The sequence below is a fragment of the Indicator indicator genome, chromosome 4, assembly GCF_027791375.1.
Source record: "Indicator indicator isolate 239-I01 chromosome 4, UM_Iind_1.1, whole genome shotgun sequence".
NCBI classification, from domain to species: domain Eukaryota; kingdom Metazoa; phylum Chordata; class Aves; order Piciformes; family Indicatoridae; genus Indicator; species Indicator indicator.
The window spans coordinates 22,942,030-22,968,530 of record NC_072013.1 but is presented as its reverse complement, the minus strand read 5'-3'; the positions used below and the strand labels follow the sequence as shown (position 1 = coordinate 22,968,530).

Genomic DNA, 26,501 nt, shown 5'->3' with positions numbered 1-26,501 from the left:
AATGCTTTTTTAAGAAGATAATTCATTCCACTCATAATAGATTTAATTGTGCTCTGATTGCTCACACCTGGCAATTTTGGTTTGCAGCACCTTATTTTTTTCCCTCTTTACCCAAAGCACTTTCAAAGCACAGAATGGGCCTTGCGCCAGGTATAGTATGATTCAAGCCCTGAAATAAACCGAATGGGATTTGCAGAACCAGCTTGAGACATAGACAAAATATGTGGCTGCTGGGCCAGCTGCCTGCTTTGCCTCTGCCAGAGACCTGCCTCTACTACTGCCAGGGGAAAGGGTGCTGTTGAGTAGGCTAAAAACACTTACTCATCTATTGCAGAAGCATCAATCATGGCCCCTTGCTCTGGCACAAGCTGGAGCACCATGAGTGCTTCTTCATGCCGGTGTTGACACCTCTCCTGCCAACACTCATCCACAGGGTGGTGAAGTTCTGCATTTTCTTTAACTCTCAGGCTGATATGTTTCCTGCATTCTTCTGGATTCAGCCTTTTCATTGATATTTGTCTGGTTTCAAATGGTATTCAGGATAATATAATTTTCAAATCTTCTCATTAGATAATCTGAAATGTAACCCTAAACAAGTCTAAGAGTATTGAACTGTTTTTAATACATCTGAGGGACTGCCATCCTTCGGGTAGTGTTCATTCTAATTTTTGTGTTGATTTCTCAAAAGACTCTCCACTCAAGTGACCCCACCAGAAACTTCCTCTCATTTCTCTTTATCACTTGAGATAAGGGTTCATTGCACTGCACACTGTTCTCCCAAAACCTAAGAGTTTTCTTCTCCTTTAATGAACTCATACTTTAAATTGATGAGAAGGGGAAAGCGTAAGAGAACAAACATGAGAGAAGGGGGCTGATTTTCTCTATGCTGGGATCCATACTGTTTTGTTGACATTCCCCCGAGTCCAATGGAACAGTGCCTGGATAAGTGTTTTGAAAATGAATGTAGTATACCCTAAGACCACAAAAAAATCTGTCCTTTATAATGGAAGACACATAAAACCAGAAAGAATCAATTTCAAATAGCCCACAGAGCGCAAATGGACTGAGAGAACCTGCATGAGTATACAAGGGATAAGCTCCATGCCAAACAGACCAGGCAGTTCCACTGAATTATTTCATCAGAGGTACAGTCAGTGATGAATAACTTCCTCACTAAGAGCAGAATTTAGCAAAAACAATCTAAATCTATGGTAACAGGCAGAAGAGGATGATTTGACTAGCTTTTTGAGCAGACAGGAAAAGAAAAGCAATGTCTGAACTGAAATCTAGTCTCTTTTTTTAATTAAGTCCTTCTAACCTATCAAGCTATAACATAAAAATAGCTCAGATTATACTCTAGGGCAGTTGTTTATGTGCATATTTACCAATTCTCCAGTGAGCAGATTTCTGAAGCAGATCACTCAGTGCTTCATTTTCTCAATAAAAGGAACATAGATCTCAGTCCACAGTGAAAGAAGCTATGTTCTTCAGGAGTAAATGATAAGGGCTAAATAGACAAATAAGAAGCAAAATGTGAAGAAATATACGATACTCATCATTTCTATTGATTTTAAGCTGCATGGAAGCATCCCCTGATACTATATCTGGAATCATAGTATTCTCAACTGAAAATACAACTATTCTATTGCAATGCATTTGTATTGCAAAAACATGAAAGTGTTGGACTGGTAAATGCATTGCTAGCAGAGATCAAACAACAAATTCATTATCTATGTCAGGTTCTGAAAGGTAGACCTAGATTTGTCAGTGAGATTTCCTCCATTTCTGACTCCAGTCATTGGAAGTACTGAGCTGATGGCTGGTTCTGTTCTACCACAAGTGCCAATTTACTTGAATGCCACTGAAAAGGGAGGAGTGAGATTTGGAAGGGCTGGAATCCATTATTAGACTAACTCTACTGACCCTAAATGGCAGCCATATCCCACTCAGTCTTTCTTTTCTTGGATTGATCTAGCCTAGCTTTGCTTTTGAGTTTACTTTCTAAGATGCCTCAGTTCTCACAAAAATGCTTTTTTGAGCACCTCTTTTAGACTGAAGACCTTTCTTGCAAAAAGTGACTAGGCTTCTGCATAGCATTATCCAGGACACATCACTACCCTTTTGCCAGAATGCCAGCACTCCTCTTACTGAAACGCTTCTCATGATCGTTTACTGGGGCTACTTAGAAAACAGATCTTTAGCCTCTGTATTCTGTGAGTAAATGAAAATATTGAAGTTTCAGATATAATTTAGGATATCTCTTTGGGGTTAAAGGAGGGTATTTCAGTGTTAAGTGTTAGCTCTATTCTACTTACCATGAAAAAACTATGCTGTTTTAAAAGGATGTCTTGTAATTGTTGGTTCTTTCAGATTCTATGAAGGTATCAGGCATGGATTGCTGCAACTGTGCAAGCACAATCTTTGCACAAAAGAGCTGCTATTCTCAGAGAATTTAATCCTACTCTGTATTCAGCATGATTTTATTCACACATTTGCATGCCTGCTTTAAAACATCATAGCAGATTTTGGAAGAGGTATGAAATATAAATACAAGCACAGTTGATGCCTGCAGTAAATACATCCATATATTTAGAAAAGTCCTCTTACATAGTCCATTTTTCAATGACAAAACGAGTCAGTGCTTTATCAATACTCCCAAACTTAGAGACTGCAAGGAAGACTGGAAAAATCAGGAAAAGGGAGAGTTACACTGGCAGTAAACAACTCAGAAGGTAGCTTTTAATACATTACTAATTTATGCAGCCGATAAGTGTCCTATATATTGGGGTTTTATATCCTGTTCCATGTTGAGAATCCAAAACATCTTTCCAAACTTGTCACATTAAGACAAAAATTCACTTCTATACACAGAAATCTTCTCGGCCAGATACTTTATTGCCAGTTACCCCATAGCATTCTCCTTGTGAAAACAAAAATTTGTTAAGTGCACTCAGAGTGGGCAGCTGAAACTTATGTTAAGATTTCCTGAAGTAAACCATAAAAACAGGGCAAAAAAATGAATCTGTTGCTGGGACATGGGAGCAAAGTATTTATGACAGAGCAAAAGTAATGGGGATATGATTCACAACAGCCTACTTATATTAGAAATAACACTCATTCAACTAGTTGAAGAACTAGCTGAAGAAGGTAAATAGAGAGAAGGACAGCCCTTAGGAACTCTGATACTTGTTTTCCTGCATGTGGAAAACCATTCCTCATGAAAACTGAGTTCTGCTATTATAAAAATCTCATCATCAAAATAAATGCCTCAGACAAGCTGTTGGATGTTATCACTGACAGAGTTGGAGAGGCATTACTAAAACTGAAACTTCATAAGGCATATAAAACAAATAAGCAAGTATAGTTCCAATGGGAAAATGGCTACAGACAACAGGTATATTTTGGCACCTATGCAATGCATTTGTGGCTATTGCTTCCCACAGAAAATAACAAAGCACATACAAGCAGTATACAAACTACCACCTGTTGAATTATATTGCAAAGGTGATCTATAACACTGGAAAGCGTGACTGTTTGTGGGTTTTCTATAGCAGAAGTTTATAAGCTGGAAGACAGTAAAGCTAGCTAATGCTTTTAACTGTATGCAGATGATCAGCCCCCCAAGTAAGAAACTCAAAATGAATTATTAACCATTTACAACTATTTCCATGCAGATACTGAATGACTAATTCCTATCATATTTTTCTGTAGTTGCAAGAGGAAGTGTTTCTGCACCTGTTTCTTCCCTCAAATCTAATCATCAGTAAAATTGTAGTCAGCCAGCTGTTAAATTTCAAATCAGTTAGTATATCTCATGCATTGAAAGACTGACAAAATATGAAGTCATACAGCCACAATAAAATGCCACAATGATACCAAGAAAAGTGATCACTAAATGTGCAAAGCTTCACACAGTCTTGGATTTTGTTATAATACCTACACAGATTGAAGCCAATCATGGATATTCATATGCAAACTAGAGCACCTGTTAATGCAAAACAGTTAGCAACAGTTTGGAAGTTTTGGTCTGTTTCTACAGATTCTTTTGAGAGCTTAAACCAGTTGTTGATTATTACAAATTTACATAACACTGTTTAGCTCATGTTGTGTCCTGCACTGGTATGGCACCTTAGCATTTTATGAACAGAAAGTTCATTAATTCATTTAGCCAAAAAAACTTACATTTTATTGATAATTCTTAGTATCAATAGATACTAAGAAGTATCAATAGAGAGCAAGTCATATGAGGAGCAGTTGAGAAAACTAGAATTGTTTAGTCTGGAGAAGAGGAGGCTGAGCGGAGACCTTGTTGCTCTCCACTGAAAAGTGGTTGCAGTGAGGTGGGAGTCGGTATCTTCTCCATGCTATCAGGTGATAGAAGGAGAGGGAATGGCCTGAAATTGTGCCAGAAGAGGTTTAGTTTAGATATTAGGTAAAATTTCTTTACTGAAAGAGTGGTTAGGCATTGGAACAGGTTTCCCAAGAAGGTGGTGGAGTCACTATCCATGGAGGTTTTCAAGAAACACATGAACATGGCCCTTCAGGACATGGTTTGATGGCCATGGTGGTCTTAGATTTATGATTGGACTAGATGATCTTAGAAGTCTTTTCCAACCAAAACAATTTCATGATTTATGAGTCTGTATTGAATCAACTGTCTTGTGTTTGAATGAAACACGATTTGTCTTCTTAGTATGCAAGCATTTGAAGGCATCAATAAACAAAATCAAACATTGTAAGTAGCTCCAATCCAACCACAACTGCCCTGTCAACAAGCCTAATGCAGTGATAATTATTTATTCACCTGTTTATAGTCTGAGCATAAAAGTATAAATCTAAAGGCTTTATATGCTATTTACCGCATACATTTTCTGAAAAATAGTTGATATACTTATGTATTTACTACACAAAAGGCTGCCCACATGATTTGATAAATATAGATAGATGAGTAAATTAAATATGATGACCTGTTAGCATTACTGATCACTAAGGTCATCCCAAAATTTAACACTGTCAGACTGCTTAATGTCTTGTAGAATTTTAACTATACTAATTAACATGTTGTATGCCGTATTTTTATGTTAAAACACTTTAGACATTTCTGAAAGTAATGGTGGGGGCAGGGGGGTGGGAAGAGTGGATTTACTCATAGCAAAAAAAGAGTCAATTACTTTTTTCTTTAAGAAGCCCTCAGCTTGCCTGCTTTGGATCTGGGACCCAAAATACTACAAGGAGCCTTTCAGAGTGTCAAGAAGTTGCACAGTGTCATTTTAATAAACATTCAAGTTGCACACTTCAAAAGCATCTGAAAAAAAATCCATTGTAGATGTTTAACACATATATTAGTTTGGCAACTAAATCTCTCATAAGTTCAATCTCACTTGGATGTTCTTGATCCCAGAGTTTCAGGACTGGACAAGACTTCTTTCCTAACTCTTCCTGGCAGAAAAAGCTTGCTGTAGTGTCTGGCTTTCCAAGAGACGACATGGAAGTAGTCTTTTGCCCTCAGCACTGCAGCAGCTGATGCATCAAGAGCAGCCAGTGGCCATATCAGAAACAGATGGGTGTGGATTGTACAGATGGGCAAAGCTGGAAATTAAAAGAAGCCAGATCAGGAGCTTGTTAGAAGAGTGGGGGGAAGAAAAGAAAAAGAAAAAACAAACAAACAAAAAAAAAGAGGTATGGGATGAGGGGAAAGGGTGGATTTTTGTGTTTGGTCAAAAAGATACTGAGAAGCATTCAAGTCAGAAGACCTTTTACCAGTGAAACACTCTCTCCTAAAACATGTTAAATTAAACTGGCAGAACAATATATATTACTATACTGTCAAAAAATAGATGTTAACTTCACTGATAACAGGTGTCATCATCTTCTCTATTCTGCTCGATGGACATTCCCACCCTCCTTATGTTCCCAGGTACTCTGTTAATGTTTGTGTCCACACCGTGAAGCTACTGGTCCAGTCCCTGCAGATTATCCCAAACTGGGAAGATGTAGTGTTCCATAGGAACCTGTTTTTCAATTAAGGAATTATACTTAAAATATTCATTAAGATATATCATTGCAGTTCCTGCAGCAGTTTTATGTTATTCAGTGCTGCGGTCATAGATAGTTCTGGGTAACTCCAGGAATAGAACTGCCACCCCCCACAGAAAATAGATTGTTTCACATTTTTATTCACTCCAGCCTTTGTTATGTGGAGACAACAGCCAGTTACCTACATTGGCATGACTGGTAGAAAAGTAGGTAGCAAGCACAGCTGACAGCATCTTGCAAGTCTGTGATGTTAAATCAGCATCGCTGCCACGTGTCTCTTCAGTGAGGACAGGATGTAGAGGTAGAGTCGTGACAGTATGTTCCACGGTGTCCCTGTGGTTCCTCCAGCTTACTCTATCAATGTTTCATCTGAGGTTATTAGTGTTTATAAAAGCATGCCCTTAAAATAGCTTCATGGTGTTAATCGAAGCAAAAATAGAGGTTCTTCTTCATGCTGGGGTAAAATAGTGCTAAATTAGGCAAGTACAGAAATCATAATAGCACAACCCAGTTTAAGAGTGACTTTCAAATCCCCTTCAGGTAGTAAAGAGTACTGACGTCAAGAAAAAAATCAGACCAGGACACATTCTTACTTGTGGTACAGAAAATCCTTCTCCCTTTAACAGATGGAAATTTGGTATGGCTTTTGCTTAGAGACTACTGAAGCCTGTTCACTAAGTCCTCCACAAGCAGAGCAACTATGAAATTATTCAACTCCTGAAAGACACTTTATTTCAGAAAGAAATCATTCAGATTTGAATCAGCATTTGTAAAATTACTATGGGTACCCTACTGTGGTGGTTGACCCTGACTGGACATTGGGTGCCCACCAAAGCCACTGTATCACTCCCCTCCTCACTTGAAGGGTCAAGATAAGGACAGGGAGAGATCACTCACATGTTACCATCACAGGAAAAACAGACTTGACATGGGGAAATTAATTTACCAATTGAATCAGAACAGAAGTATAAGAAATAAAATCAAAGCTTAAAAACTTTCCCCTCATCCCTACATTTTTCCCAGACTCAGCATTGCTGCCAATTTTCTGTACCTCACCACCCTGAGTGGGGAGTTGTGGTCAGTTCATCACACATTGTCTTTACAGCTCCTGTCTCCTCAAGGGGAAAATTCCTCACTCTTTGCCTGATCCCACATAGGCTCCCTGTCACAAGAGACAGTTCTGGATGAACTTCTCCAGTGTGAGTCCTTCCCATGGACTGCAGTTGTTCACAAACTGCTCCAGTGTGGGTCCTTTCCACAGAGTGAAGTCACTCAGGAACAGATCTGCTCCATTGTGAGCTCCACTGTCTCCATGTATCCCCAGGTCCTGCCAGCATCTTACTCCAGTGCAGGCTTTCCACGGAGCCACAGGCTCCTTTGGGTGCATTCACCTGATCCAGCATGGGGTTGTCCTGGGGGTGCAGATGGATATCTGCTCCAACATTAACCTCCATGGGCTGGAGGGTGACAACCTGCCTCACCATAGTCTTCACCACAGATTCCAGGGGAATCTACTCCAACACCTGGAGGATCACTCTGTGCTCCTTCTTCAGTCATCTTGGTATTTGCAAAGTTTCCAGTATTTCCCTCACATATTCTACTCAACTCTCTGGCTGCAGTTATCCAGGAGTTATTTTTCCCCTGCTCCTGAATATGTTATCACAAAGGTGTTACCACCGTCATTGCCTGGCTCAGCCTTGCTCAGCAGTGAATGCATTTTAGAGCTGGCTGGTATTGGCTCTATTGAACATAAGGAAAGCTTCTAGCAGCTTCTCATAGAAACCATCCTGTAGCCCCTTCACCACCAAAACCTTGTCACACATCTAGCATATCCATCCTATGACTATAGAACCCAACACATCAACCATTAACAAACAGTGGTTTTGAGGAGTAGTATGTGAACCAGGGATCCTTATACGTAGCAGATGCTAAAAATTTTACTTACCTATGAAATATGGAGTGGAGAGCATATGGAACATTGTGTAACTTTTCTCATAACAGCATTTTCTTAAATAGACAAAGCAGTCTGTATGAGTCTGCTCCAGGCACTGTGGATAACCACCTTCTGCCATCAAAACTGATGAATTGTTAGTTGTTCTTTTCTAGACAATGAAATAAAATGTTGGTTGTGTTTCACTGAAAAATCTTTTTCTTTTCTTTTTTTTTTCCCCCCCAAAATGGCTATAGGTCTCTAAGTATTGTCTGTGATTACTGTCAAATGAGCCATAGACAGTATCTGAAGTAATATACTGCATGTTCTAGGACAAGACAAGGAAACAGAGACTATTACAACAGTATATCGAAATTTGAACATCACTTGACACTGGAGTCAGTCTCAATCACATCAGTGAGGAATAAATGAAGATATATAGAAATAAGAGGAAAATTGGTTCCTTTGTCATTTTACAACAAAATTTGATAATCTGAAATAGTTCATGATCAGATTTTTGGGACGGATATTTTTGCTGTAGCAAAGAACTGTTTGTATGCTCTGACTATACAATATTCTTTTTTAGTAAGCTTGTTTCAGAAAGGAAACAACAAAGTAACAGAACAAGGAACTTCTCCCATTTTGTTTCATTTAAAATCCACAGTTTTTGTAAGACAGAAACGTGTGTACATTTTGCTGACAATTGCAGAAGCTAACACGTTAATTTTTATGTTTGTGTATCAGACAAATAGATTTTACAGTTACTAATTATTTTTCAGCCTTGCACATGTAATTAGACTGACTAAAACTGACACTGATCATCTAAGATGGGATGTTATAAAACCCCTCTGGGGAGCTTTAGAAGGACCCACCACATTTAAAGCATAGAGCTTTTATCTGCATTAACTCATTTATGGAGCAATTACACAGGACTTAGTACCAAAAAGATGTCATGAAAAAACACTGAGCAAACAGCTGAAGTGGAATTCACACCCTTCCCTTCCCTGTCAAAACATTTCACAGCCTCATAACATTAAAACATTTTTTCAAGATTATCCATAGTAAAACTATTTGATATCTATCAGTGAAAGATATGAGATAGGTTAGATAAAGACTACATGGAAGAGGGCTGGTAATAGATCTGAACACAGCAGAGATTTCTCCCTGTTCACATGGCATCTCTGCTCCAGTAGACAGAATTTAATTATTTTTCTGGGCTTGAAAAACCCAATGGTCTCATTTCACCCATCTCAGAATTTGCAAGTGTTCTTATTTAACTAAAAAACTGCGCTGATGGTTTCTCAGTGAAATACACAGAAATGTACAAAATGTACTGGTTTGAAAAATCTCCACTAGTTCTGGGAAACATTTGCTTGAATTCACTATTTTTTTTTTTCAAAATTAAGATTTCAAAGACCTGATTTTTAGGAACAATTTACAATTTTATACCTAAAAATATTCAGATACAAAGTGGTAAACTAGGTAGAAGCCATTTAAAATCTGCATTCCTGGACAGTCCCTCCCAGGGCCTATTCAGCTTGTTAGGAAATACTTCCTAACATCCAACCAAAATCTCTCCTGATGCAGCTTCATACCATACCCACCTGGATGCATTCCTGTGTGGACTACCCGAAGTGATCCTGCTCTGACAGGGAGGTTGGATCTGATGATCTCTTGAGGTCCCTTCCAACCTCTGACACTGTGATACTGATACTGTAATAGATTGTTTTTCTGACACCCACAGCTGAAAATGAAAACACACAGTGAAGTACTTCAGAACTGTATGTATTAAATAAGTACACATCTATTGATTATGAGATTTGTGGTTTGAGAACATTTAAATTAACACTGACAGTTCACTGAGGAACCAACAATGTGAAGGTATTACAGAGTGCAGACGTATATTCTCACCTCCAATTTGATTTTAAAGCTAATATTGTCATAAATTCATGTGATGACAACACCTAAACCTTGGGCCATTTAATTTTTCTTGTTGTCCCTGAGTGTCTTAATCCAAGTCTGATACAGAAGATGTTAAAATATACTTAAGTATTCCTTATTCAACAAACAACTCAGTGGTACAGCTAGAAATAACATGCTAGAATTCACTTAGTGCTTCTTCTCAGAATGCCTTAAACCTCATCATCTTGTTGCCAGTAGTCCCTGACACAAAGCCAGTCCCAGGGCATACTTACAGCAGTGGCAAGAGACTCAGCAGAGTTCTTCTTTTCCATAAACACAGATTCTCTGCTGCTCTATAGCATGGTTATTGCTCTTGAAGTGTGCCCTCTATGCAAAGATGTGTTCATGGTTCAGAAGATCCCTGCTCTGCAGTACCCACAGGTAACTGATGTTGAATACTGGAAGGTAGGATTTTCTGCATGTGTAGATATCGTTGACCAAAGGGAAAGCTTATGCAAAAAATCTGGGTCATAACTATGAATATGCTTGGCCAAAGAAAACCTGATTTTTATTGAGTTTATCCTTCAAGGCATAGTATGATGCATTTTTGATCTTGCAAAGGAACACAGCAATACTGTATCAGGTATTTTCTGTGGCCAAATACTATAGTCCTTGCTCAGATTTTACTCAGGAAAAACTGCATTTAAATTGAGTGGGAATTTGCTTGACTAAGGGCTGAACAGAGTGTTTTGTATCTTGCCAGCACTGCTTGATGCTAATGTTGGGCAACAGTTCTCACTGCTAATTTGCCTGCCTTGTTGGCCTTCTTCTGGGCTCTAGATCTGCTTTTCCTGTGTGTTATTCACAGCTTGTATTGCTACTTCAGTTTGCTTCTCTTTGTGCTTTTCATTTCCAGCAAATATTTTGCAGCTATTGTTCTGTTGCTGGTAAATGTGTACGGAACCTGGTATGTGGAACCTGAACCTCAGCCCAGATTTAATTAAAACTGTTAAACATGTTCTCACTATGATGCTCAGAAGGAATTTTGCTGACCCTCTTTCAATGAAGCATAAATTTGTGCAATCTGATGTTTTTACAATGCAAAAACACAAGAGCTTGATTCATAAATCTTAATACCAAATGCTTCTCCATTAAATCAGATGGAGTAGTGCCCATTTACAACCACCACAAGGTCAACTACAATTGCTTATTCTGACCTACAATATTCTTACAATTAAAACACTGTGTGTGCTGTAACATCACCTCGCATTGTAGCTTTAATATTGCTTTAAAGATAGATATCCTAAATAAGACTTAATTCCAAATTATGCCATAGCCTACTAATATGCAGCAAATCTAGCTAGGTTATCACTCGTATGTCTTATGAGCCATACCTAGCCATGGTTTATCCTCTATTCATGCTGCAGGGTACGAAATTCCTGGGTGCCAACCTGCCTATGGCAACCTAGAATTCTCCAGGGCAGGCTCGCAAAATCTTCACCTACCCTCTGGGACAGGTAACTAATAAGTGATATTTTGTGAAGTTATGCTTTCTTTCTAACTTTCCAATGTCCATAAAAATGTTTCATTTCTTCATGTCAGTCTGCAGTCACTCATTGTTCAGTTGCACTATGTTTTCTGAACTAGGGGAAAAACAGCAGATCTGTTCATTAGAGTACTAGATGCTTGCCTCAGCCAAGCCTATACAAACTGTTATTAAGGTATATAAAAACTGAAAGTTATTCAAGAGGCTGCAAAACTCACAGCTGTCTACTACCAGTTAATATTTTTTTCTGATGGACTAGTTCTTACAATACAGATACCCACAGCTGTCTGGGCAGTTCAGTCACCGTTCTTGATTGCTGGTCCTTGTATGTTCTTTATCCTTTACCAGGTTTACATTAATAATCAGTCCTATGAAGCAAGGATTTTTTCCAATGTTATAGGTATGTTGAAACAATGGAGGAGTTATAACAGATTCTAGTTTATATTCCTATGAAGCACATATTGTAAATATTGACTCATTTTCCCTTATTTTGCTTAGATTCTCTTCTATTTTTCTGGACATACTCTTTGTTCTTTGTCGCTTGACTTTATTTTTAGTGGCAGGTATGTAAAGAAATGTCATTCACTGATCCTATATTTTTGGTGACATATGAAACATTGAAATATATTTCAAAGTAAGAAATTAATTAGATAAAAATATAAAGACAGACTAATCTTTGGATTGCCTTCTTGCAGTATACTGATTTCCTTTGAATAATGTGTGCAAATTTTCTTCTTAACCTGTCAATGTAGGAAAGAAACACGTGAGATTCTCTTCGTATTTTTTGGCACAGTCAACACTTTGTGGACTGAAAAAAACCTCACAAATAACAGTCTTGGAAAGGTGATGTGAATTCCTGGGTTTCAGTCCCCTGGAGCCCCACACAGGCACTCTTACCTGGGCTTGGATGAGCTTGATGTAAAAATAGCATTCCTCTTCTGCTTGTCCTTGTTAAAACCAGGAGGTGACCAGTGAAGGAAAATATAGTAAGGGAATCTAGAACAGTTTTTTGAAATATTTGACCCTGCCTCAAATTTGATTGAATATCTGTGAATCTTTTAAAATACAAACAAAGTCACATAGCCGCAGAATAAGCACTGTTTGATCTTACGTGGTGTCCTTAATGGATGCCTGTGTGGAAGTTTAAAGTCTTGAGATGACATTTAGTAACCTTTTGTAGGGGTCCCTTAAAAAAAAAAAAACTCTCTTTTTGTACCATTATCATTCATTTTAAGTTCTTACTTTCAAAAGAAAACAAGCTTACATTACATTATTATATTATGTATGATAATTGGAGGACAGTACCACAATTTATCTTCAAATATACTAAAGCTTAAAATGAAAAACAAATCCAGGATTTTAGGTTGGACTATTTAGCCATTTCACAAAAAGAAATAAATAGCCATTGAATGATAATTTTAATTTCCCTCCCTACTTTTTTTAAAAAAAGACATGGATCTAAATTTTTAGAAAGATTTTAGTATTTCCTGAAAGCTAGATTGTTTCTTTCCTGTTTCTTTCCTCAAATTTTAACCACATTGTTTAGCTATATCTATATATTAAAAGTAGACCTGGAAACTTGCTTTCTAGTTATATTGAAAAATACTAGCTTGCTGAAGGAACTAAAAAATATATAAACATTTATTTGTGAAAATGATAGTGAGTATAACAACTGTCAGCACTTACAAAATGAAGACAGATTGAAAACAACAAAATTTTCATCCAGAGAGTTGAAAAACAAAACCCAATTCACCCAGAATATTACAGTAGTTCAGTTATAAGGCAAAAAAAAAAGAATGTGGCCAGTGTTTAGGCAATCCACATTTCAGGGCTCAAGGAGAAATTCTGGGAAAATCTGTAGTACTGAAACTGCTTCCTCATTCTGCATGGTTCTTTGGGTGATACTTCTGCAGGGTAAGTGGAAGCAGAGGGCTCCTGGGTCCCCTCTAAAGAAGCACATTCTGTATTGCTTTTCACATGAATAATGCAAGAATCTTTTCAGATAAATACCTGCTGCCTGACTTGGTCCCTTTGCACATGCAGAGAGCTTCTTCATTTACTGACTCACTGTGAAAACAACAGAAGAGCTAATGCCAAGATGCTGGACTGTTAACAGGAGTTTGGTAGAATGCAGTCCTGTTCCCTCTCCTTCCCTGTGTGACCACCAAAAAAAAAAAAAAAGGCAACAAAGCATAGTCCTACACTGAAATCCAGTTCAGCAGATGAAGCAGGGTAAAACACACTTGACTGAACTAATAAATCATGGCTATAGGTTAGGAGAAAGGTTGCATGAAATGATGATACAACATGCTGAACAGTGGAGAACTTGCTGGAGGTGAACTCATTTACACTCTTGCAGAGCAGACTTCTCAGTTAACAAGTCCTAAAATAGTGTGCTGCAGTGTATAAAAGAAGGTAGAGCACAAAATAATTAGGCAAAGATGACAGATAGCAACTCCTTTTCTCTCTTTTTCCTTCTTTTGTTGTAATATCAAGTTGATCAAAGATGTGAGAATCATTTGTTATTGCAGGAAAACTAAAAATATCTTAAAATATTCAAGCAAAATAAGTTCATTGAGATAATAGCTGGTAATTCTCATAGTTCCTGTGCAACACATGAATCCATACGTAGTAATAGTTTTCCTCAGAATTTGAATTACAGTTGAGAATTTGTGTGTGTCCAGGCTAAGGAGTGTTGTTTAATTTATTAATTTAATAATTAAGTAATAATTAATAAATTAAATTATTAATTTAATTTCTTTTTTTTTGCATGAACAAACCAGTGACACATACTACTGCCAGAAAATATTTTAAAACATCCCTACAACTCACCTTTGTGGCATGTTGCTTCAGTAATGTCATATAGCTGTGTATAATGGGAAAACTAAATGATAAAGAATGGAGACTGCAGTAGAACTGCACCAATGACTGCTAACAGTGTGTGAGAGCTCAGTGTTCTTTCTCACTCTAAACAAAGCAGCATTATTTCCTGTACTCTTTAGTAATAATATCTGACAAGCATTGGCAATATTTTTAATGGCAAGCACACATGGATCCAAGTTAGAGATACAACAGGAGCTTCTGTCACAAAAGTGAACCAGAATGCCACTCTGACCAAATATAATTAGAAAGAAAATTCAGTAATTTACTCAAAGGAAGTATTAAAAACAAAACAAAACAAAACATTCACAATGAGAAGAGTTAGAATAGACATTAGAATAATCTCCCAAGAAAAGTAGTGGATTCCCCTACAATGGTCAGTTTTAAGACTCACCTTGACAGGATGTTGGACCATTTCATTTAAACTGCACTATCACCTATTAACGTTGGACCAGATGATCCTTGGGGTCCCTTCCAATGTGGCATTCTGTGATTCTATGACAAAAGGGAAAAAAAGAGTGGTATCTGCAGTTACTGCCAGCTCCAGTACCAGCCTCAGTAGTAATGCTGAGTGGTTCTCGAGCCAACCGCTTAACATAAACTTCCTAATGGGAAGTACTAAGCCAGAATGAGTCCCTTGAGCCAGACAAAGATGAACTTCAAATCAGAGTAAAGAGAAAAGAATTGGAAAAGGAAGGAAATTGCTAAGGTGAGAGCAGAGATGATAGCCTCTGTCCATCGACCTATGTCTGGATGATATATACCCAATTAAAAGGGAGTAAAACTCTTTTCCTGCTACTAAAGCACATTTCTACGGCACTCCCATACCACACCTTCAACCTCAGTCCTTTAACAGAAAGCATAAGACAAATTTCAGCTTGCTTCTGAGCAGTGAATTTCACCCATTCTCATTATATGTCCTATTACAAATAAACGGCACAGTTCAGGAGGAACCAGGCTCCTGTTCCAGCACAGCTGGATCCAGATGAATCAGGAAAGTAAACAGAAAAAAAGCAAAAGTGAGAAAGGTTTAATAATACAATACCTTTATAACTGATATGGCAGGCTGCTTTCAGTAATTTCCAGAGGGAGTGCTTATCCATGACTACAACCAAAGTAATCTAGAAGTTGGCCACTCAAAGCTGTAAGGAGAACTGCTGCAACTGAAGGCAGCTTACTCAATCACCTGGAGAGCTCTCTTTGGCTTCCAAATCATAAATTGAAGTCTACCTCTAATTTTCTACCTTGATTTCTCAATACCTCACACTTTTTTTTTTTCTCCTTTCTCATCACTGCTTAGTAATCTGGATTCCCTAGTGTGCAGACTGATAGGACTATGCCAGACATTGAAAAGCAGGCAATATCCGTTCAACAACTTCAAATCACTTTCTCTGTGAGGCAGCCCCCATACCTAGTAGCCTTTGTTAGAAGAAGTATTTGTTGCAGTCATTTCTGTTGCTCTTCCTTCCCTTTCATTCCCTGTAACTTTATATTGTAAGTCACCTTTTCTTCTAGTTAAATATTTTATGGAAACATATCAGCCTCTGCAAAGCCATAAAATACCAGCTCTTAGAGAGATGGACCTTCTTCCAGAGTCATGTCAAGAGTGGAGTCTGGGCAGCAAGTAGCGTGCAGATCCCTTCATCCCCAGGGTTGTTAGGTCTCTGAGACATTCTAGAGAATGAGCCAGAAAACTTGTTTTCGTCTTTGAACTGCATGCTTTTTAATTATCTTACAAGCCTATTTCCCACCTGTTCACCCCTTTATTTTCTAGCAACATGGAGAAACAAGTTGAACTGGGACAGTCTTTATTTAGACTTCTGTAAGATCACTTACTGAACCCAATGGTTTGCATTTTAAGCCACTAACTATAAGAGTCTACCTGCTGGAGATAAACTAGTTGATCCCCACAGTCTTTATAGAAATGCTAACAGAGGCACCCAGAGACAGCTTGGAAGAAGCTTCTGCTGTTTTCACTATTTCACTTTAGTCACCTTTGAATTTGGACACAAGGCTTTTTTGCTGTGTACTACATTCATTTCTCATATACAGCCAACCTGATTACATTCAGGTTATTTAACATCACAAGTGCCTTGTAAACAAAAGAAGTCCAGATCCAAATCAAGTTAGCAGAAATATTAAATCATCCCTCTGAGAGCTGGCTCAGTTCTTCAGCCTCCATGCAGCCCTCTACCAAGCTCAATGATGGTCTAGCCAGTACAGCTGCTCATGGTAGACATTGCACATCCCAGTTTGTAGGTCCATGTTCTTCCCTCTCCATGAGCTGCTCTGTACCCTTCATTTCTTAGTGCTCTACACAACAGTGTGGCTCCTAAATTCATGTCTGAACTCTCACTGATGATCATTTTGCAGTTTTCATTACACTGGGGGAATCACAACTGCCTGCTGAAGAAACTTAATTTAAAGTAATAAAAAACCCTTTAGTGTCTATTTCTGAACATTGTAATTGTATGCATGGTATTTCTATTCAAATTAGTCAGAGCCTTAGGTTATGGATAGTACCTTTAATTAAAGGACAAATTGTATGTCTTTATTATCAGCATATTTCACAAATCTTACTACACTTCCACAGACAATAATGGCATTCACTTGAGACAGCTCAGTGCTGACAGCTGCTCCTCTAAGGGTTTTTTGCATGTCAACGTATAACTGAATTTTCATACCTTAATCATCTCATATTACAGTTAATATTGAACGTTCTTGTTGGATTGATGTGTCTGTGGCCTTTGGATACTTGTTATAGAAGTTCCTCCTTCTGCAACGTCAGCCCAATGTAACCACAACATAATTCAATTTCATTTTTAAGAGAGATCTCTTTTCTGTTGCATATGAATAGGCCTAGCAGAGTATGGACACATTTACCATAGAATATCTCTTGCCTGGTTTGAATTTTCAATGCTACAAATTATGCAAGTCAGACGCTCACAGCCCAAGTGAAATAAAGTCATTCTGTTTAAAGGCAGCTGTATCAGCAGGTGCTGCAAATAGGTTCTCATGCTAAAGATCTGTCCCACAGCACTTTGGAATTTAACTGCTAAACATCTCCCTTTTTTTTGTCCCAGATCCCTTCCAAAAGACTCTCTTTAGTGTTTCTGATAAAGTATCCTTCTTCCCTGGTTGAGATTCTGCCAGAATGCCTGGAACCTAAGAGAAGGGCTCTATTACTTGGTTTATGTGTCCATCAGTCATTTGGAAAATATCTGAGCTGCAGATCTGGATCACCTACGCATTTGTTCTGAAACATATGTACCAGCCTTCCTTCTCGCAATCCAAACCCAGCTTCAGACTGTTTATTTTGAAAATGAGTACTGGAAAGAAAAATCAAATTATTTAATACTTGCAAAAAACACCCTACAAAAGCTATCTGTCTATATATGTGTGTGTGTGTGTGTATATAGGAAGCAAAGATCTGCATGAAATTTGACAGGCAAGCTGTTCATCCTTCAAAGTTTCAAATATTTAACAAACTTCTTGGAAAGTAATGGAGAAATTTGGTGGATGTTCTGTAGGGAAAAATTAAAAACCAAACAAACCTGACAAAACTTGGTGAAAGTTTTCAAAGAAATAGGTGAGCTGAACAAACTTCATGTCAGCCTGAATTTATAGAAAAATGCCTATTGTAGAACTTGTATACACATTTGCCTAGGCATTTGTCTGGGTACCAATGAAGCTGCTGGATAAAGTGCACAAAGGCATTGGAACTTGTGGACTGGACTCTGGGTTTGAGCTGCAGCAACATAATCTATTTCCCCAGTAAAACTAATAGACCTGTAGTTAGATTCTCAGAATTTGAGTCTACACTTTGCAATTTGATGCTATCCCCCTCCTAATCAGAGGGAGCAAGCGAGGCATTACCCTTTTGAAATGGTGACCCTGAAGTTGTAACACAATCAAAATTAGATTAACACAGAAATCCAATTACTTCTTCATTAAAGATCTTTCATTAATCTAGAAAACACTTGTAAAAGGTTTGAACTTAATTTCCCAGCAACTACAAATCTGAAAAACATTGTTGAGAGGTCAGATTCAATGACAAAACTCTCATCTCAAACCTACTCCACCTAAGCCAGGGTTTGGGTGTCTTTCTTGCAGCATGCCCACACCAAACAGCAGATCTAGCATCACCCATGCTGGAACCAAACCAGAGCTGTGATCCTGGGTAATCCAGGTCACCAGCCATGGATCAGCAAGAGCTGCTGAAACCAGAGTTCCCTGATAGCCCTAAGATCAAAATAGCAATTCTGTTCAACTTCATTAAGTAGCAAACATCCCCAGGGTTTTCTGTCCCCAGCTTGCTGCTTCCTAGAGTGTGACTTACATGTCAGAAAGAGGTTCCCCAGGGTCTTGCTTCGTGTCTGGCCGACTGTTCTCTCTCTGTGAATCCTATATCCCTTCAACAATAGGAAACAAAACCAGGGATGTGGCTATTTGATTGTCTTGAGTCAAACAGGCTATTTCTTTGCAGAAGTCCACAGAATCCTCACACTGTTGTGAATATACTTTCAGAAAACAAGTACACAAATCTGGCATTATGCTCTCCAGCTGCCCACAACATCACTGCTCCTGGCTATCATCAGTGGTATAAGTCTGCACTGCATGGCTGGACTCACAGGCAGTCCCTTGGCTCTTCCCAGAGACCCTGTCATGCTCTTTGGGCTTCTTCACAGCAAGCACCTGTGCAGGGCTGACTGATTTTCACTTTTCCGTAGGTAAAAATCCTAATTCCTGATTCTGTGATGCTCTCTTTTAGAATGCAACACATAACATACATGAGGCAATTCTGATAAACACTTTAAAAGCATGTCATGTTTTTGGTTTTGTTTTTTTTTCAAGTCCTTCACACAATCTAAGCATTTTAGAAAAAGAACATTATTACCTCATCTCATACATATAGCACTGAGTCAGGAACAAAGGGAGTTATCTGCAGAGAGGTGGTTGCCTACATCTGAGCTACTTGACTAGATTCCCTTTGCAACTAATAGAAATGGGTACTTCCAGATTTGTGTCATCTCATCTAAAAGTAGGCTTCTAGAATAAGTCAGATTAGTTTCATCTTGATAGTGCTTGCTCATCATGACCAACTAAGAATAAGAGTCAGAGCCCACCAGCAGTACTGACACTTGCTTCTGATCAGGTGAGTCTTAACTCACTTAACAACCCTTATAACACCAGGCATATCTGGCAAAGCCAGGTACAAAACTCAGAGTCTCAAACCCCAAAGCAGATTAATTTCTACTTACATGTTCTACCAAGGAAGGATGTTTACCACAAAATAAAATTAGTTTGACTTAGGATTTCACAGCTACATTAAAATTTTTGTTTCCTTACCCAGAAATGAGAACCTTTGACATAGCTTCTCAATATATTTGACATGGGTTTCTGTCTTACCCTCTTACATTCTTTTCATTGCTCATTTCCCTCCTAACACCATTAATTATGTTTTGGTTTACTAACTACTAGATCTATGTGAAAGAATAGAGTCAGTAGATTCAGGAAGAATTTCAATAGTTTGAAAAATTAGTTTGCTCCAGTTTAAAACTACACTTCAGATCCATCTACAAAGCAAAGCCCTGGGATATCAAACAGACATGAAAGTTCTGCAGAAGCAGGTTTACCAGCCAGGTGGAGACATGGGGTCTACAAGATGGTCCAACTATTGGCCAGCTCCATAGACACTGACTGTCAGGTACTGACAGTTTAGGGAGTACCTTCTTTTGGGATTGTCAGAGGGTAACAAGCTCTAGAGATCCCCTGGCCTTCAGGCAGCTGAACAGCCCAAATTTGGGAAAATGAGCTGGCAGATCAGACAGGTACAATGAAAATCTGCTTGTTTTCTAAGACACATTCCTCAAAATAGAGCCATCATCACATGGCATTTTAGCTTTTCCTGAAATTCTTTGGTGGAAATATGTTCACCTTGTGTGTCTCCAGCAAGCGCTACAGAAGAATCCTGACTGAGATAGGTGCACCTTATCTGTCTCCATTCTCATTACTGTATGCAACCTTCCCTGGGACTGAAGTTCTGTAGAGTGGCATCAATGCTCAGCTTGACATACAGGCTGGAGGAAACATCTTAAAAAAAAAACAACAACCCATTCCAATCACTCACCACCTTTTGAGGGCAGAGGCTTCTTGGAGAGGGAGAGGTGACACCAGGAATGAAAATATGTCTTTGCTTCAGTCCTGTGCAAGCTGTGACAGCAACATTTTAACAGGAAAGTACTATCAGTATCTGGTGATGCTTGAACTTGCCTGCACAGCCATCTCTTTCTTCTGCAAAATAGATCTCTTTTCACTAAATGTAGAGCCTGAGTAGTGTTATCTCCCACCTGGTAATATCTCCCCTGAATGGCCTCTGAATTGTTGCGGAGGATTAACTCCAACATCATGATTCAAAAATAGGGCTTGGCATCTCTGTAGGTGCACTGACCAAGGGAAGAGGGTTTCAAATTCCCTGGCAAGGAGCTACTCCAGAATTCAAACCTGGCAATTACCAGCAGCATTACAAAGTTTGTGGGCACAAATTTCTGTGCCAGTATATGTTTTCATATCTGTTTTGAATTTTCAATGAGTTTAAACAGAGCTAATTGGTGAATATAATACTTTGGAAAGTCTGAAAACCTGCTTTTAATAAAGTGTAAATTAGCTCCCCTTGCAGGGTTTTCTTTCATCAGTCTAAATGTTTAATATTGTACTTCCTGTCCTTTTTTTAGAGGAATATTTTAATGAAGCCAAACAAGTATTGACTTGCAAACCATTGGTTGTCACAGGAGCAGAACTTCTGAGATCATTAGAAGAAATAGAGAACCATTTATGCATAAGGTCCTATTTGACAGGATTTTGGATCCCTTCAGTGTTCAGGACGTCCATGGAGTATAGGATTGGTGTTTTCTAATACATAATACCACCAGATTTTCCAAGACTTTTTTATTTGCAAATAAGTCCTCTCCTTTCTCCTGAATGTACTTCTTCCATTAAATTATTTCCTTCATTTTTAACCGAACAATGAATATATATGTGTGTGTGTGTGTGCATATATATATATATGCATATATATGTATTTGCTGAAAACATATATTCTTTATTATGTATATTATTTTATGCCTAATATAGAACTGAGGTCTGACTAACCTTAGAATATAAATTATAAAATAAAATATATTGATTTATCAACATCAAAATATGTGCATCAGATTTCTGTTATTAACAGAAGTAGAAACAAAATGCAGCTAATTTGTGGAACTGTTTGTTTGTTTGTTTTTTGGAGGGAAGGGAAAATGTTAAATGCTTGACTTCATGTCTCCAGGTTCCAACATTTTATTTTTACTGTATTTTCATTCCTGTCTAAATTACCACTACCAGATTTACAGAGGTATATAACAAAATTAAGCATTCTTTATGAAAAGCCTACACTCCTATGGCAAGAAATTACAAAACAGCATAAGGAAGGAGAATTCAGACATGATGTTATGCCATACCATGGTAAGGGGAAGGTTTTTGGAGGAAGAATATCTGTTTCACAAGAAATTAAAATTAAAAAAAAAAAAATTAAAGCCCAGGAAATACTATGCATTTGTCTAAAAAAAACAATTGATCCTCTTATCCTGCTATTAGAAATACTACATTTGAGATACTGTATGTTCTTATTTATACCATTTCTCTCACTTGCCTTGCCTTTGCATCTTAGGTATTTGATCATATTCAGCTATAAGTAAGCATAAACAACAGATTTTACTTTAAAACAGTACTGTATCTAGCTAGTTATGCAGGAATTTAAACTGTCCTGGGAATGCTGGGAAATCTGCTCTCAGTGTTACAGCTATTAGTACCCAGTCAGTGGTTTCAGTCTCAGATTCAGGAAGATTTCCCTGTTTGTGTCAAACATAAGTTTCATTCTGTCATTGCTTAATGTTGTCTACTTTTTTAGAACTTTTTTGGCTCTATATGGATATTACAGCTGACTGATTAGTTAACTGATTTTGCTGTTGAGGTCTTTTTATTCCTTTATCCCTTCTCTTTTTTTTTTTTTCCCTCTCATAAAAGTGGCTGTAAATTTCCTGCCATTCAGTATATTCTTGTCAAAACATGATTTGTTTCTAAAATTTTTACTTTTCTGAATAATAACTTGTGTTTTAATAAAGATTTACTGCTATGTACCTACCACTACATCTTAAATAATTCTATCACAAAGCAGGTGTCCTTTAAAAACAGCCAGCCAGTTTTGTGTGTATCAGATCAATTGAAGTAGACACTAAGCAGTCCTTCTAGGTTTGGGAGAGTTTCAGGATCTTCCAGCTTGAGTGGAAATGAGCAGAGCTTTTTCAGAAATATGATTTGCTGAATGTGAATAACAGAACTTCGAAGTTGCCTGATTTATCCCTTAACTTACTTATTTTTTACAAAGTTACAGCTATGCTTCACTACCCAAAGCATTACGTGAGTCTGTGTATGTAGACTGTTCCATTAAAGCTCATTAGAATAGGCTTGATTTTAATGAAAGGAAAAAAGTTGAATAATACAAATATTTCTAAGTGAATTTCAAGGGAATAAAAGGATGAACTTGAAGTTAAATTCAACATTTTGCCAAACTAGGGCCCTACAACAAGCTTCAGGCTGTCAAAATCTGCCAAGCCATCCAGACCTGAATCCTATTTTGGTAGCTTACACCAGCACTTCCTTCCACTTGAGGATCAGGATTTACTCAGAACTCACATTTTGAATCCTCCATTTCCCCCTATAGACAATACACAGTTATATGCAGAAGTAACTTCATTTGAGGAGGTGCGTTGGTCCTACCTAATCTTCACAAAACTGAGACCCAAAACAAGGTACCTACACATGGAAGCAAAACACAAAGTTTTCAGAGGCTATTAACTTTCCTCTTTTTCCTCTTTTCTTTTTTTTTTTAAATAGTGTCCAGCAATTACTGACTTAAACATCCTTAGCATTCCCATTATATTTTTACCTCTACAGGCCCTCTTCCTTGCAGAGGTCAAATTCTGCTTGTGGCCAAAACTCCCTGATGCAGCAGGATTTGCAATTGATTACATTTGCCCAGCATAGACCAGCAGACTGGAAGACCTACTATCTACTTTATTTTTGGTACAAATCCTAGTGGTTAGAATTTTAGAGCAACAGTAGACTTGAATCAAATCTCTCTTCACTCTAAACAGTTTTGACATGTAACACCCACTTCACAGAAGAAAATCAGTTGCCAGGCTACAGGAAGAAAAACTGACCACTCTTCTTTCCCAAGATGAGCAGATGTGTAGCAAGAACAGGCCAGAAGCAGCACCAGTGAAATGTGGTACAATGCAAAAAAAAATTTAAAAAAGAGCATAATGGGTCCAGATTTTCATTTCTCTAAATAATTTTGGAGTTTCATTGACCAAGTGAAATACAAAAACTAAGTGATTACATTAACTGTAGCTGCATTAAATGTCTGAATTAGAATATGTTATTTTAAGAGAATGTAACTACAAGTGGTAATGTAAGTATAACTGTAACCACGCAGTATGTGTAATTGACATAGAGCACTGTGTTGGCAAAACATTAGACTGTTTCCTAGATCTAAGCTACACAGATCATGTAAGCAGCAATTGTAAAGCTTCTGCTCCTGTTGCAGCTTGTAGAGGAAAAGGCAATTGTATTGAAGTCAGCTCAGATAAATGTTTCTTGGAGAATGGCATATTGTTCCCAAGTGCCTTGACTAATAAAAGACTTAAAAAATTAGTCTACTAAAGCTGCTGGCAGTACTCACTGGACAAAGGAAATAAAGATTTATATTCTTTTTATGAAGAATTACTTTTATTGTGTTTTTAAAAACAAGCAAAGCAATTCATATCCCAACATTGTAGTGCTTTGGTCTTTAGGTGATGGCATACTCCTGCTCTGTAGGACCTCAAAGCTCCCAGTGGAAACCAAGAGATAATTCAATATTTGGTTGACTGAGCTCTGACTGGAACTCTGTTCTGCTGTGCAACTGGCAAACGTGCTAGAAGACTGAGGAGCTTACAAACTAAATAGATAAGGATAAAAGATCTCCAATATGCAGATAAGAGCTGAGGCGAGTGCAGACTGGTTCATCTGAAATCACATGGTATACCTCCAGTAAAGCAGTTGTTCAGGTTGGAAAAGAGAAGGTTCCAAGGAGACCTTATTGTGGCCTTCCAGTATCTTAAGGGGGCCTACAAGAAGGCTGGTGAGGCACTTTTTAGGGTTTCAGGTAATAATAGGACTAGGGGGAATGGATCCAAGCTAAATGAGTGTAGATTTAAATTGGATGTTAGGAAGTTCTTCACCATGAGGGTGGCGAGATGCTGGAACAGCACCCAGGGAGGTGGTGGGAGCCCCATCCCTGGAGGTTTTTAAGGCCAGGCTGCATGTGGCTCTGGACAATCTTATATAATGGAAAGTGTCCTTGCCCATGGGAGGGGGTTGGAACTAGATGATCCTTGAGGTCCCTTCCAACCCTAACAATTCTGCGATTCCATGATTCTATGAACTTTAAAACTACTATAATATTGATTACCATTCTCCAAATGAAACGAGATAACCTGTCTAGCAGCATTATGAATAGGGATTGGGGTGGAAGTTCAATCAAATAAGAGAAAACTTTTTCTCCATAAAACATATTCAAACTTGGCTTATTGGCAAGGAAATATTTTTGCAAAGTTTATTTAGTCTTGCTACTCCATTGAGATCTGCTACTTTAGTCACAGTATGTTAAGATAACTAAATGAAAGGTCCTGTGTGAAACCAAACTCTAGACTGCGTTTTGTATTTTAATGAGGATTCTTTCACAAAATATTCCATTATGGCTAATGAGATACTATCAACGAATGCAGCAGAAAGGACAGATGGGAAGATAGTCAACTATCTAAATCAGAAGACTTTCAAAGTGCAGTAAACAAATTACTAAGCATACTTCTCTGGCTTAATGCCAACCTATACTCTAGGGAATCAGTCAAAGACTAGATCATGAATAGCTTTTTGGGAGCAGCTAAATTCTACAGCTGTGGTCTTTGTTTTTCTAGTACTTTGCAAGAACAGAAGGGGGAATTACGAAAGCGTCTATCATACACTACCCATAAGCTGGAAATGCTTGAAACGGAATTTGATTCTACACGTCAGTATCTTGAAATAGAACTGAGACGTGCTCAGGAGGAACTTGAAAAAGTAACTGAAAAACTGAGAAGGTCAGTAACTCACTTTTTTAAATAAAAAGAGTTATTAGGATTACATGTGTTTTCACTTTGAATATCTGTTTCACATATCTGAATATATATTGCATACCACATGAAGTTATTTACATGTGGTATGTATGATACATCTGTATTGAAAGTAAATAGAAATATTCCTATGTAGGTGCATACATGATATTGTTTGTGTGTAAACACACACGTAGGTTAGTGCCACACTGTGTTACACATACAAAGGTCATAAATCCACTACATATATATACACATGTACTATGTATATACAGATAAATGGCTCTTAGTAAGTTTGGCTGCTTATTTTCTCTTCTTACTCTCTATTATACTGATACAAAAGAATTTGGTCCATCATCACTCAAAGCTGAGACCATGTTCAATTCAAATAATATTACATTTCACTTTCTGCAGTAACAAATCATTTCCTTTTTAGTCCCAAATAGAAAGGAATGATACTAAAAACCTGTTATTTAACATTGTTGAAGCTGTGGCACATTGCTATTGTAAATCAGGGGCTCAGTTAATGTTGATGACAAATTATAATAAGTACACACTCCTGGCATTCTGATTAAAATGGTCTGTATTCTGGATTTAATTTTATCAGTGATTATTAATATTCTTGTTTTGTTTTGCTTTGTTTTTTTAATTTGTTTTCAAAACTTCTGAACCTCCATTTATGCAGTAATGTATTTGCATTTATTGTGAGGGCCTTCCTAAACTGATTGTAGATAATTGAACTATTTGATTCAGTTCATGGATGAGTAAAAATTAAATTCTGAATGAATCATTCCAGTGCTATACCCAAAGAAATATTTTTCTTTCCTCGCAGAAGGCAAAGAGCAAACCAATACAAAAGCCAGAAACCACTAACAAACTGAGTCAACAAACTGTTTCATCAAATTTTAAACAGTATGATGCTGTAAGACCTCAAATTAAGCAACATCCTAACGTGGTCTTAGAAGTTAAATGCTTC

General features: G+C 37.8%; 1 protein-coding gene across 1 annotated transcript in view; it reads left to right on the top strand.

The window, feature by feature from the left end:
* The window catches only part of BEGAIN (brain enriched guanylate kinase associated), a 147,552-nt gene that overhangs the window by 65,004 nt on the left and 56,047 nt on the right, over positions 1-26,501 (top strand). The window contains exons 3-4 of the mRNA XM_054400469.1: positions 11,296-11,385; positions 25,352-25,513. Coding sequence (XP_054256444.1) covers positions 11,296-11,385; positions 25,352-25,513 — 252 coding nt within the window. The remainder of the gene's footprint in view (positions 1-11,295; positions 11,386-25,351; positions 25,514-26,501) is intronic.